The 14,914-nt window shown below is 41.2% G+C and overlaps 1 protein-coding gene across 1 annotated transcript in view; it reads left to right on the forward strand.

The window, feature by feature from the left end:
- The window catches only part of Csmd1 (CUB and Sushi multiple domains 1), a 1,555,059-nt gene that overhangs the window by 1,250,869 nt on the left and 289,276 nt on the right, over positions 1-14,914 (forward strand). The window contains exons 19-22 of the mRNA XM_055608400.1: positions 848-964; positions 2,480-2,695; positions 7,829-8,017; positions 12,901-13,070. Coding sequence (XP_055464375.1) covers positions 848-964; positions 2,480-2,695; positions 7,829-8,017; positions 12,901-13,070 — 692 coding nt within the window. The remainder of the gene's footprint in view (positions 1-847; positions 965-2,479; positions 2,696-7,828; positions 8,018-12,900; positions 13,071-14,914) is intronic.

Here is a 14,914-nt window from a genome sequence, read left to right on the forward strand (position 1 = left end):
CCAAATCAAGATAAATTCCCCAGACATGCTCATGCATTAACCCGATCTAAATGGTCCCCGCTGAGACTATCTTCCCACTTGATTCTAGAGTATATCAAGTTGACAAAAGGAGCCATCCCACACATACTGTATCAGATTCTTCGCCACTGAGTCCACTTAATGCCGCCTATACATGCATGGTTATGGGGCCATTTGTTGGAGCATGGGTGGCCTCTCAGAGGCTGCATCCCTCAGGGAAATTGACTGTCATTCCACAGTTATTGTCAACTACTGATAGCTTCCCATCTAGGGGTGGGACTTCATAAGCCCCTCCTCATCCTCGTTAGAATTCATGCTGGCTTGTTCTTGTGCTGGTCATGTACATGCAATCACAGCTGCTGTGACTTCATGTCTGCAATTTTTTTTTTCACGTCTGTTAAAAATCCTAAAAGTTTCCAGATTGTACTGTGTACTGTTATATTCTGGTTCAAAGTATTAAAAATAAATTCATGGTTCTTAAATCTATGAGTTAGTTTGAAGTTAGCATATTGTGCTACAAAGATATTTAATTCACTAAAGGACAGCTAGGAAATCTCACCCTGGGGGGTAGGAATCACAGCTTAATGTGTCCTCAGTTTTCCTGATGAACTGACACAGTTTGGCATTGTCTGCCTTGTTCTATTCTCAGGTTTTATAGCTATGCTGTGATAGAGACACCTGCTTATTAATGGGCATCTCATAACTGCAAGCAAAACAATGTCTGGGTTTTCGATTCCATCCTGTTAGTACTTACACAAATACACTGTCCATCTAGAAACACTCCAACCCAGCAATCACAGTGGACTGCTCATGTTTTCTGTTATTTCAGCACTTTGTGGAGGCTACATCCATGGAAAGAGTGGGACTGTCCTTTCTCCAGGATTTCCGGACTTTTATCCAAACTCTCTGAACTGTACGTGGACCATCGAAGTCTCTCATGGCAAGGGTAAGACAAAGGGCAGGTTTTGGTACAAAGAGTAATGCACAATGGGCTCGAAGAAACAGTAAAGAAATACCAGGTAGATGAATGAATTTCCATGGGTTTGACACCCTTAACTTTTACCTTTTGATAAGACTAAAATTAAACATGATCTTAGTATCATTGGAGAGTTAGGCAGAAGTCATTTTTGTTGTTGTTGTTCGTTCAGTAACCTGGCTGTATATGTATAAATATAAACTTGGAAATTAGATGTAATGATAAGGAAAATGAGCTTCAATTGAATAAAATGTGAATATTGATTCAGTATAAGAAGAGTGGATTATTTAAACTTCTATAATATATCTAAGAAGCATCTGTGCTTCTGTTCTAAGTTTTCTTGTCCTTCTGATAAATCCCAGCTCTTTACATAACCTAATGATGTTTAAATGCCATGGATTTCTCCACCCTTATACAAATGGTAAATGCAAAGAGAAGCAAATTGGTATTTTTTGTAGGAAATAGAGATTATAAATGCTGGGTTTAGCAAGGTACCCTGGATATGTTCTTAAAAATACCTATGTCACTTTTAAAGAACCTTTGAAAAAGTTTAGTTAATAGACTGCCTTTCAACATATATCTGACCTCTGCTTGCTTTTTTATTGACCTAGCTTTACAGTGAACTACATGGAACAGTGCCTTTTCCATGAGCTTCCATATACTTTTCCATGAGCACATATTAAAAAAAATACATGGAGAGGTGTCTCAGCAGCTAAGAGCACATGCTCCTCTTGCAGAGGACTTGAGTTCAAATCCAAGCACACACACTAGTCAGCTCACAACAACCTACAACTCCAAATCCAGGGAAGTCAGATGCCTGTGGCCCCTGAGTGCACATGCAGTCACATGAACACATCTATACATCGAGAGCCGTGGATACACTCATTAAAGGAAACAGTAAGCTGCTAGGAAAGAAAGAAGGAAGAATGTGGCACTGAGGTAAAATAAGAATAAACAGATTATGAGCAACTGAGATGTTTTAGTTAGAAAAATGTAAATCTAAAATAAAAATCAGCAGAGAAATTCAGAGATAGTGCTTGAATCTGGTTTCTACGAAGATAGCATGAAGCTCGCAAAAGTATAATTTCAAGAGAACTTGCCCTGTAAAGTATATGTTTTCATATGATGTCTCCAAACTAATATTTCTGAAAATGGAGAGACTTTAAGTGTTTTGTCTCTCTCTGGGTTGAGCACCAGGCCCTGGGGACATCCACATCCATAACTACACCAAAACCCATGGCAGCGCCTATCCGCAACTGATCCCTTAACTATTTGAACATTTGTTTTTGTTTAACTCCTCTTCTTGAATTTAGAACAGCTACTATCTAATTTTTCTCTGAAAGTTCAAAGCTAGAGTCATACAAGTTAATTTTAATATTTAACAATTTGAGATATTTTGATCCAAAGCTTTGATGTCTGTAATTATGCCCAGAAGAGATTCTTTCCGGCTGCAGTTAAATCGACTGTCCCGCCCTCATCTCTCAGGAGTGCAGATGAATTTCCACACCTTTCACCTCGAAAGTTCCCACGATTATTTGCTGATCACGGAGGATGGGAGTTTCTCGGAGCCTGTGGCCAGGCTCACTGGTTCGGTTTTGCCTCACACCATTAAGGCTGGCTTGTTCGGAAACTTCACTGCCCAACTCAGGTTCGTCTCTGACTTCTCCATCTCCTACGAAGGCTTCAACATCACGTTTGCAGGTACGTTGGCTCATTGTTGTTTCTGACTTTGGCTATAATATGCTCTCTCTCATCTTCCTTCCACTTTCCCTTCCTCCTTCTCCTGTGTCTCTGTTTCTCTGTCTCTGTCTCCCTCTCTGTCTCTGACTCTCTCTCTGCTCCCTCTCTCTCCTCAGCAAATTTTTGATCCACAATATATCGAGGCTTCTAGCATGGCTGCCTGGCAACTGGGGTGCCATTCAGTCTTGTACTATATGTAAATTCTCTTCCTTGGAAATTGATAAATAAAACTCTGTTTCCTGAAAAGGTTTCCTGATTCACTTCTCCTCACTTGTAGCAGCGCTGAGCAAACCACACTCCCGGAAACCAGCATTCAGGGGCAGCTGCCCTTGACTCTTGCCTCTCCAGTGGGTAATTACTTATACACACAGGATGACAGACAGTTACGTTCCTTTATCAAAGTTATACATGGTGACAATATCCTGACAAGGTCAAGAAACTATTTTATTTTATTTTAAATTTTACTGTAGTATATGTCAATAGCTGTGTAGGATTTCTGGTACATTTGAAATTATTTACATAGGTGAGATTTACATAATTTGTGTTGCTAAGATACAGGTAGTCTTTGTACATATGAGAAAAAAATGCTGATCAAGATGAGCAAGATAAATCTGATCATTTAGACAGGGCTTGAGAAGCAGGCTTCTTCCATGCTCTACACACCCCATTGACGAGGACTGAGCCCCACCACTGATGGGTGTGAACAATTACACTTACTTGTGCTGACTGACTTGATGTCCTGACCAAAGCCCCGATGTCATCTATCATAGTTTGGAAGTAACTCAATCTTATAATATGGTATGCAAGTGCCTTAATTGTTTGTGATTTCTTTTGCATGTAAGATCTCAAGCCTAAATTCCATAAATGCTATCAGAGGTGCTCACTGATTGTTACAATACTTGATGATTTGTTATACATCCTGTGGATAGAAGGCGCCTGCTAGCTCCTACCAGCAGCTCTGTGCTCTGTTTGTTACATGGCAGGGACATTCACACTTTTTGTGTGAAGCTTTGTTATTTAAAATGGAATGCCTGTCTAGCAGTATTCCTAGCAGGTGTTTTGTGTTCTTTTATTTTATTTTATTTTCTTCTATTTCCAAAGAGCTTCAATTATTTTAATTCAACTACGTTGATTTTCTTGCTATGTCTCAGCAGAAGAGAGGCTTCCAGGACTGGCTCAAATGCATGCTTTCTTGGAAGCTTACTGTAGTCAAAACAATGATGAAATTGGCCAGTTTACCTGAGACTTCGGTTTCCTCAGCTAGTGCATGAGTCTTTTCTCCAAGGTTTCCCTAGAAGATCTGTCAGGTAAACTAGGAAAACTTCTCTACCGTTTATATTCTTACATCCTGATCTGTAATGAGTAAACTCGAATACTGTAGAGGAGAGGGCATGAAGGACTGTGGCTGCCTTCCACAGACATTACCCAGGGTTCTATCTGATTTTCATTCATCTTTCCCCATCTGTTTCTTAATTCTTTTGCCCCCAGCCCATAGATGACAGTCAAGTCTTTGTATTTCTGCCTCAGTCCATCTGTGCTGCGGTAACAGAACAGCAGAGACGTCGGGGAAGAGTGGAGATTCCATTCTCACAGTTCTGGTTCCTGGGAGGTCCCAGGGTTAGGTTCTGGAATAAGATATTGCTTCTGAGCTGTGTCTTCACACGACAGAAGGAGAGTGATGCAGCTGCCTTGCATCCTTGCCATACAATGCTCAAGTTAACCCTTTTAGGAGAGTAATGCCCAACACCCCATCCAAGATATAACTTTGAGCCAGTCATTCAGAACAAAGCAGCTACAAACTTCAGAAGTTAAATCTCAACCCAACTGTTTCTTTCTTTTTAGCCATCACACAGGTCATGGCATAGCAAAGCATTGGTTCTGGGTCCTTGCAGCCCTGTGGGAAGTCCATTTCTATATAGTGCAGTTTCTTAGGCTACTGGTTCTGTGGGTCTACATGTAAGAACATGGCCTTCATAGCTGAAGAGGCCCTTTGAGCTGTGTTGGCTCCTGGTGGCAGGCAAAGCAGCAGGGAGGCAGCTAGATGAAGAAGAGGAGCTGAGCACACTCTTGGTGTGAGGAGCCCCAGGCAGTTCTAGCAACACTAAGCCTTTTTGCATTTGTGTGGGAGAGGTCTCACCACCTCTCAAAGCTCCAGCCTCATGGTAATGTCACAATGATAACTGAATTCCAACATGACTTTTAAAAGACATACAGCACCCACAAACGTGTATATTTTAAGACTTCACTCTGCCACACCCATCTAACTGGATGGAATGGTTTCTCCTTCCATTGTTGATCTGTTAGTCCTAGGCATGGAAAAGAGCTCACTCAGTCTTCCACTGCACTTTAGCCACTCAAAAAAATAGCCCAGAGTGACTGCTTGTAACTATCCTGAGATGTGGCCCCACATCAGGAGGTAAGCTGCCTCTGTGGAAGTTATTATCCCAAACTAAAACCTTTCGGTTGAAAGAAAGGTAAAATATCAAGAGCAATAAATGTCTTTTCTGGTGTAAGAATTGTAAAGAATGGGGCTGGAGAGATGGCTCTGCCGCTAAGGTCACATTTTCCTCACACAGGGGACCGGCATTCAGTTATCAAGACCCACCTTTTCTGACTTCCACAGGCACCAGGCATTGCTGATAGTATATATGCATGTAGGCCAAACATTCACGCATATAAAATAAAATTAATACATGTGTTTTATAAAGGAAAACTTAGGAGGGATGCACGGTGCAAGTGATGATCAAGAAACAGCAAATAAATAGCAACTAACATGAGAAGGAATGGCTACATAGATGGATAATGGAGATGAATGCCCCATTTCCCATGGGATGAGATCAGACCCTTTATATTTTAACAGGCACAGGGAGAAGGCATCATCTAAACTACCAAATAAGGAGCTGGGGAGATGACACAGTAGTTAAAAGCTGTCTCCGCTCTTACAGAGGATCTGAGTTAGGGTCCATGTAAAGCAGAATATGATCACTAGAAGGAATCCAATGGCCTCCTTTGACCCCTATGGTTACTCTTACACATATGTGTACACACAGTGACATAAACATACATAAAAAAATAAAATAAATATTGTAAGATTTAAAAATAAACTACAAAATAAAATACAGCCAAAGCGAAGAATCTTGATGCTGTGGGGTGGCTTCATACAAATTGTAGTAGAAGCAACATGCATGTCATTAGCATATATGTAAATAGTTTAAAATTGTTTCTAAAAGAACAGAAAGACATTATTCTCACAAGGTATACACTGTTTTTCAGATGGAAAGAAAATAACTTCAGAAGGAAATGTCTGCTAGGTCATGGCATTGTTATGTTGGTATTTGCTGCAGAGTCTATGTGTTGTGTGGGACAGATTTGCAGTGATTATTGGTGGAATTCAGTAGATAATAGTTCCCATCTTTTGTCCTCCCTGGGATATAGTAAACTAAGGTCAAATTAATAAGTGCCTTCCCAGAGTGGTGAGGTGAGGTGGAGTATTTTTAAGTCTAGAGCATAATTTTGACCCAAGGGAAGAGCAGAGCATGCAACAGTGACAGCATGGACCTCAGAGGGTAACTGGTGGATCAGCGAAATGAAGGACGGGCGTGTGTTCAGTGTTCTACAATGAGACTTTGGTGAAATTCTAATACTCTGATACTACAGTGAACAAAGGGGTGGATGTGAAAGGGTAAACTGAAGAAAACACTGATGGATTGGAGTCCTTTGTGTGTTCGTTGACAATATTGAGTCTAAAATTTAATGACAGGGATATCAGAAAGTGGAGGCGACATTTTCTTAGGAACAAGTCCAGGTCAGCAAAGATTATCCCTCAGTAAACCTTTCATTGTCTCTGTTCCGGTGAGGGTTGTTTTTTTTTTTTTTTTTTTTTTTGTCAACTTGGCAGGGCTTAGAGTGACCTGGGAAAGGGGAATCTCAGCTGAGGAGTTTCTCAGATCACAGTGGACTGTGGGCCTGTCCTGGATGATAAATGATGTGGGAGAGCACATCCCGCTAAGGGACCATCCTTAGGCAAATGGTTCTGGCTGGGCTGAGCAAGCCAGAGAACAAGATAGTAAACAGTATTGCTCCATGGTTTCTGCTTCATTTTCTGCTTGAGTCCCTGTCCGGACATTCCTCCGCGATGCACTGTGACCTGGAAGTATAAGCCAAATAAGCCTTTTCCTCCCCATAGCTGCTTTTTTGTCAGTGTCTTGTCACAGCAGCAGAAAGGAAACCGGAACAGCTCCTTATTAGCAATTCCCGGGTCCAGACTCTAGAGACATTCCCTTGGTCTCTGACCTGGTGCTGACATGAGTGAACCGAACATGGAACATTTCCAATGTTGCAAGCAGAACGAAACTAAGGCATGGGCATCTGCTCTCCCTCATGGTGCTTCCAGCTCACCAGTTCTTAGTCTCCCCACAGATAAACAGGAAGACCGATGGCAAACATTGTCTGAATTGCACAGATACTGTAATCCCAGCCAAAAGCATGAGGCTGACACAAATGGTGCTCGGTGATGCCAGTCTTCGGAAGGCATACTTTCCACATGCAGCCATGTATCAGCCCCTGCTGCTTGGTTTAGAACTTGCTTCTGGAGAGGCAGGTAGAAATTTCTACGTGACAAAGAGTTTTCCATTGTATGTCAATAAAATGAGGCACATACAGTGAGAATAGCTTCGTTGCATACAGACCTATCTACAGGTGACTTGGCCATGGTGAACTGATGGCTAGCACTACGCTTGTCCCTCCTCTGCCTTCTGCTCTGTGCTTCTTCATGAAAATTACCTTTAAGGAAAGTGCAGAGGTGGTTTTATCCGTTGTGAATACAAGAAAATTGATTCCATCCTCTCAAAGTGCTGCATCCCGTTTTACCTCATTGCACATGTATGTTTACAGTGTAAACTACTGAGACCTCTGTTACAATCCATGGGACAAAGGACATGAATTCATATAACAAAAAGAGAGGGAAAGGAGAGAAGGGAGAGAGAGTGGGGTGAAAGGGAGGTGTCTTTCTGTGTGCTCCCTTTCCTAGTCTATGCTAAGAACTTTTGCTTGTTTCCCAGGCCCCACACCCTCACCCTGTCTGTTTGTTTCCAGAATATGACCTGGAGCCCTGTGACGACCCTGGAGTCCCTGCCTTCAGCCGCAGAATTGGGTTCCAGTTCGGTGTGGGTGACACACTGGCTTTTACGTGCTTCCAGGGATACCGCTTAGAAGGTGCAACCAAGCTTACCTGCCTGGGTGGGGGACGCCGAGTGTGGAGTGCACCTCTGCCAAGGTGTGTGGGTAGGTGGCCACACGCTTTCATTTCATTCATCCATGGGCAGCGGGTCAGAGAGAGGGCTGCGCAGGAAGGGTAGAGGCCGAAACTGGAAGAGGTTGGGCTGTGGGGAGCTACCTCACTTTTGGAGCCTGACTTTTCTCATCTATAAACTGTGTCTTTGTAAGCTAGTAGGTTCTCTGAGTGGAAAGGGGAGACCAGAATGTGTGCCCAGTGTCTCTGTGAAGGGAAAAATAAGAGTGTGTGTGTGTGTGTGTGTGTGTGTGTGTGAAATTAGAAAATGGGGAAAAGAAAAAAATGCTAGAAGACATCTATAATAACACAAGTTCTACTGTTCCTGAGATCCACGCTCCCATACTCTCTGGGATGACAATGGCAAGTCAGAGTGGCTTTGTTGTCCCTTGGAGGCCTTTACTGTGTGTTTGTTACACAGTCCAGGAAAGACACATCACCAATGTTTGATCTCAGAGCTTGCTTTGCAGTGTCGTCTATGAGAAGGCAGGCAGTTATTCTACTGTGAAGTGTAGCATAGTTTGGGTTGTTTGCGAGGAAGTTCTCTGGACATGCTGGTTCAGAGCAGTGGTACTGTACTGATTTTGGACACTGTGCTGGTCTGAGTAACTGGAGGAGCACTGCCACCATTGCCATCCTGGTTTCGGCACAAGACTTCTGTGATGCTTAAATACCTGGTCATTATTCCTGAGACACAGTCTGACACCTGTCACTCAGCCACAGTACTCAGCAACTCAGCAGAGGCCTGTTAATAACCAGACAGCCTAACAATGAACAAATGTAAGAGATTGACCGTGCTTTCCCTAAGACTTCCAGGTTCACAGAGATGGATCAAAAGGTCATTCCAAACTCCACAAAACAGAAGCAGGCATGGGATCCCTGGGAGAGACTGAATAACAAAATGCCAGAAGATTATCAAAATATTCCCATCTTTCTCTATATTTCTGAGTCTCTTCTTTTCTAGGCATGACTTAGGGGTATTATGAAGTCTAAAAGTCAGTGCTGGCCTTTGGCTCCTCATGAGCCATAGAGGGTCTATACAAAGTTAAGCCAACATCAAAAGTGTTTTCCTCCCTCCTCTTTCCCTTCTCTCCCTGCCCCACCCCCATTCCTGTGTTGAAAACCTGGCTCAAGTTTCAAAGACTATATGGACATTGTTCTATTGATGTACTGAGAATTTCCCAGAGTTCTCTGGGATGGAATCTCCATGTCTTAACATTTTTAAGCCTACAGTTTAAGTTTTGGAAGAAAATGAAATCAAGCAATTGATCTAGGGATTCATTTGCTTGTTAGGCTGTTTTACTCCAATTCTCCATTGCATCTCTGTTTTTCTTTGTTTGTTTTGTTTTTGCTTTGTTTTGTTTTGCTTTTTTTGATAATCAGGATTTTGCAATGTTGTCTTTAATGTAAAATAATTTCCTGAGCTCTGTCTAGAGGGCACCATGAGCTTTACCTATCCTGATATATAGTCTATGCTGTAAGCACGGTATTGCCAGCTCTGTCTTACAAGCAGGACAACCTAGACAAAACCTCATCAGAAAACTGCATAGCCTGTGGATTGCCAAGCAGCAGATGCCATTGGCTCTTACCCACCCACATCCCTGGAGAAAGCCCACAGAGGCCTTGCATTGGCCTCTTTTCTATTCAGCCTTCTGTACCTTGCCTGCTGTTTTCTGCATTTCTTTTCAGCACAGCAGGTTACCAGATGCCTGTGATAAAGGGCAACAAACTACACAGAATCCAACAGGCATGAGGCATATCTGGCATCACCTCTGTGTCTCAGGTGCCAACACTCATTGGCTTCTGGTGCCAATGAATTTACCGACTATGTAGCTTCTGATCAGCTTTGCCTCTAGGAATTCTGTTATTCCTAAACCGAGTTTCCTAGGTCTCCACTGACCCCTGAAGTCTTGGTGTTTAAAGAAATCATCTATTTTGGGAAACTCATATCCTCACATCTCTACAAAATCCTGCTAAGTCACTTTCCATTTTACTCAAAAGGAACCTTCTCTTAATGACAGCCATGCAGGACTCTCCCTGCCTTGTATTGCTTTCACTCAGTATGCTTTTGTATGTACCAATAAAGGCTTTGGGTAGAAGCATGAACTCCATGCTTCAGTGTTCTGCCCTCCCCTCTGTGCCTGTCTCCCTGCATCGCAATGGGGGAGGCTTGCCCCACCCTGACAAGTTGCTTTCCCCTTTTACTTCTGAGCAAACAGTGCTCATCCTGTAGGCCCTCTCTCCTACATACACACTAGATTCACCTTCAGATCTTCTGTGGCTGCTGGTATGGACCAGGATTCTGCATGGATTCCTTAGCACCCCTTGGACCTAGAGATCCTTCTCTGAAACTCTAAGATCTAACTCTTCTTCAGATGGATAGAATAGTCTTCATTACATCTTCTCTATTGTAGAGTCTTTGATCAATGGATAGCCTCTCTTCCTTTTGTTAAAGTTTTGAAAATACAATTGATATTTCTCTGGCTAATAGTTACAATCTATCCCAATGATTGCAGGTTGATTATCCCTAGGTAATATACTCTATACAGTAAAGGGTAGATGGCTTATTTAAAAATAAACTTGAGATATATATTTTAATAAAAACACATTCAACCATACTTCCTGGATAAAGCATTCTTTATAAGAATACAAAAACTCAGTGTTCAATGGTTGCAAATACTTCAGAGAAATATAACATGGCAAAGGATTCTGCCTGGATTTTGAGTTACTTTGCATTGTTTTTAGTCCATAGTTCTGTTCTAAAGCATGTGTCTATGTTAATGAAAGTGATGAGGACTTCTGTCCATTTCACAACAGTCTCAGAGGTCCACCATAATATGCAAAGTTATCTTTTCCCAGTGGTTCCACATGTATCTTCTCCCAGTGGTTCCATTCCCAAACCTCATTGATCTGTATTACCTCTCATGGCCTCGGTGTTATGCCAAAAGACCAGTCTCCAAGGCGGCTTAAGCCTGACTCCAATTTAAGCACCAACCAGGCATATTGCAAAGTTATATTTCATATAAGCAAAACAAATGAAATAGCACCTCCAATGAAATAACTTTTCTTTGAGTGAATATTTGTCAATTCATGTAGACTGTACATGGCTAGTGCTTGGGTGTCAGCCTTCCAACCTGTGTCTGAGCAGTATACACCTGTGGATCTTCATGCTTGACCTTGTAGGAGCCCTACGCTGCAGCAGCTCTTAGAATAGGCAGACATTTGAATTTGTAGACAGATGCCGCTGTATACAAGAATCAATGGAAGAATCAACTGATGCCCTTCCATCATAACTAATTTTATTTTTAATTAATTTAGTTCTAAAACTCTCAAAAAGAATTTAATTTTTCATTACTGTTTCATTAGGTTCTCTATAAAGAAGAAAGAGATTTTTATCAGGGGATATGATTGATATTCAAGCACTTTGGAGAAATATTAAATGAACTATTGAAAGAATTTTAAAAGACTTAAAAAGGGAAACATTTAATTGCTCTGATGATGAAGGGTCACAGTGGATTCCTTGAACAAAGTTCAAAGTCTTCTCAACCCTTGCATCGTTAACTTTGCAATTTTCTGAGCACCTGCTTTATCAATGAATGTGCTATGTTTTTTGTAGTGATTTCCCCCTGGGATGGAGCGCCAGGGTTTTTGGCATATTTGTCAAGCTCTTTGGCATATTTTAGTTTTTTCTTGTTGTGTTCATCTTTGCAGATTGATAAACTTATTTTTAAAACAAGCTGCCTGTAACAAGTCACCTAGCCTTAGCATGATGGATTGTACCTACCTGAGACAGTTAATGCTCGCTCTACCTATAAAAGAAAAAAAAAAATCTCTAACTGGCAAGTTCATCATGGGGGAGAAAAATCATCATCATCAACAACAAAAACTCTCTTAAAAAGCAAAGCAAACAAAATTGTCTTAAAAACTTGCTGATGTGAAGGGTGAGGAGGCCAGGGAAATCCTGTTCTATCATGATTAAAACAAGGAAAAGAAACCACTTCAAACTGAGCTTCAGGCGACTGGTGTCACAGAGACCTGGGTTCCCTAGACACTCTGCCTATGCAGAGATGTGATGATGATGATCATGATCAAGATGATGATGGTGGTGGTGTGTGGTACCATCTTTTGTTAGTGATTATTTTCCTTTCAACATTTTAGAGCTGATAGAGGTATTGACTGAAATTACTCACTTCCAGAGATGAGAAAACATATCGTGATTTTATTGGCTTTCTCAGGCTTCATAGAAAGTTGAGTATCTTACTGTCAGCTTTAACTTGATTAAAAGTATTTTATTTTGTAGAAATTTGGTGCTGGAAGTCAGTGACCCTTTTCTTCCATTAAAAAAAGGGAGTAAAATCTGTCACTGTCATCTAATGCTCTCCTATCCCCAGATGACATGTGAGGACATTCAAGCTACATGCCATGTGACAAGATAACTCGGTGGCTTGGTTTGCCTTTAGATTCCCATGTAACACTCCCTGGTTGATGCCAAAAAACCTAAGCAGAGGAAAATTACATAGATATAGGAGTAAAACAGAGAAATTGGCCTGGGCAAATGATGAGTCTGAAAGAAGGCATGGTAAGGTTACCACGGTGCTCAGAGCATGCTGGCTTTATTCGGGAAGTTCTATCTGGCAGGGTACAAGGTCTGTTTAGGAAGAACTCCGTGGTTAATGTAGTGGAGAAAAGCCCAAGAATGAGATAGGTGTGTTGAATTGTGACTAAAACCATGTCACCAATCAACTTTTGAGGATAACCTTAGAAATCAGCTGTACATTGATAGAAGTGGGGTAGTCATTCTATTGGAGTTTTTTAATCTATTTTAATCAATAATTCCACTTTTGAATCCTCTTTTTTAATGTTCCATTTATTTTAGCTGAATGTGGAGCAAGTGTCAAAGGAAATGAAGGAACATTACTGTCTCCAAATTTCCCATCCAATTATGATGATAACCATGAGTGTATCTATAAAATAGAAACGGAAGCCGGCAAGGGGATCCATCTCAGAGCCCGGACCTTTCAGCTCTTTGAAGGCGACACTCTAAAGGTAAGATGCTCTCTAGGCTGAAACTGAGGCTCTTTCTCTTAGGTAATCCATCACCAGCCTACCTAGCATCTGTTATCTGCTAGCTGCCTTCTATCTATTTATTCATCCTTGTGTCTATCTATTTATATCTTTCTCTCTGTCTATCATCTATCCACCATCTGTCTGTCTACTATAATTTGTGTATCTTCCATCTATATGACCTTCTGTCTATCTGCATTTATCTCTCTTCAATTATCTACCACCTATTTATGAATGATGTAGCAATTATTTATCAGCTTGTTATCGTATATGTATATATGTATTTATTAACTCTTGTGTTGATCATGCATTCATCTATGTGCCAATTTACATAGAAATATTAATATACTTTTATTTAAATAATATTTAGTCCTATTATGAATTGAGAGATTATAACACAGTAGAATGTATATACTTGGAAATCATCTATGTAACAATAGACCAAAACTGCTAAGTCATGCATCTTGGAAAGATTATTTACCCCGACATTTGACTTCCTCAAGTGTGAGAGCATGCAATGGTGCTGACTTTTCTGGTTGTCATGTGTAATGCATAATAATAGTTGATAGAACTCACAGAGCCCCCATCTACTCTTTACCTAGTTATTTTTAGTTGTCAAATGTGGCCACCACATTTAGATTAGGAAGGATCTGGTATACCAATGAAAGGATCTCAGTTCCTGTCTATAGACAGGGTATGGGGTGAGCAGGAATCGCACCACAAAACAGTGTGATGTCAGGTACTCTCCGATCAGATGCCAGCTCTATCAGAAATATTCTTAGTGCTAATGTTTCTCAAGTAACTCCCTCACCTCCTGTAATTATTTTAGGAAATTGCAGACCTTTTAGGACCTAGAGAAGAAAGGCAGACATTGGTAGACAATCTCAAGACAGTGAAAAGGGGACATAAATCATGGAATTTAGCCTCTGCTCCTTCCAGAGAGAAGTGAGCAATTTTCCAGGTGAAGAGGCTGATTTGTGTCAGTGGAACACTGTGTTGACATCCTTGGGTCCTTTCTAAAGTTCCAGATCTTGTGAGTTAGACTTAGGTCCATGAACAAAGCAAGGGCACATCTAAGAGGCTGTCGCCTGAGCTCACATTAAGCGATAAGAGGATTGGAAGAGGGAAGAGTGGCCACCTTCCCTGCTTGTATTCCTTCACCTGGGTCTGAACGCGCCCCTCAGTGCATCCACTCTACCTCACAAAGAGTGTCCTGTGTGGGTCAGAGACTTCTCTATATTAACTGGACTTACTTCTCCCCATGCACAAGATGGCCAATTTTTCAGTTCCATAGTTTAACGGAGTCACTTTTTTCTTGTTATTCTCCCATTTCAATAGACTTTAAATCTCTAATGCTGACAGCATGAATGACTATAATTAAGTCAGGAAACTAGCAGTCTTACTAATGCAAAAGTTAGGGTGCACGTAGGAAGTTTCTTGATTCTTTGATAACCCCAGATTTAGATGTCAGTATGCCTTTTAGATAAACTTTTTAGGTAAACCTTAAATATGTTCTGGGTAGGGTGATTAGAGACACAGAATGAAATGCATTATTGGAGCACAAGCAAGGGAATAGTTTCCATTTTGAAACTTGTTAATTGTTAATAAATGAGTAAATACAAAAAAAAGGGATAGGAGCAGAAGAAGAATAACAGGGGGAAGAAAGGAGGAGGAGAAGAAGAGGTGAAGAAGAGGAAGAGCAAGAGAAGGAGGGAGAGAAGAAGAGGAGAAGGAGGAAGAGGAGGAGAAGAGGAGGAAGGGGAGGAGGAAGAGGAAGAGGAAGAAGAAGAAGAAGAAGAAGAAGAAGAAGAAGAAGAAGAAGAAGA

Source organism: Psammomys obesus, unplaced genomic scaffold, assembly GCF_907164565.1.
Source record: "Psammomys obesus unplaced genomic scaffold, mPsaObe1.curated_primary_1811, whole genome shotgun sequence".
Classification (NCBI taxonomy): Eukaryota; Metazoa; Chordata; class Mammalia; order Rodentia; family Muridae; genus Psammomys; species Psammomys obesus.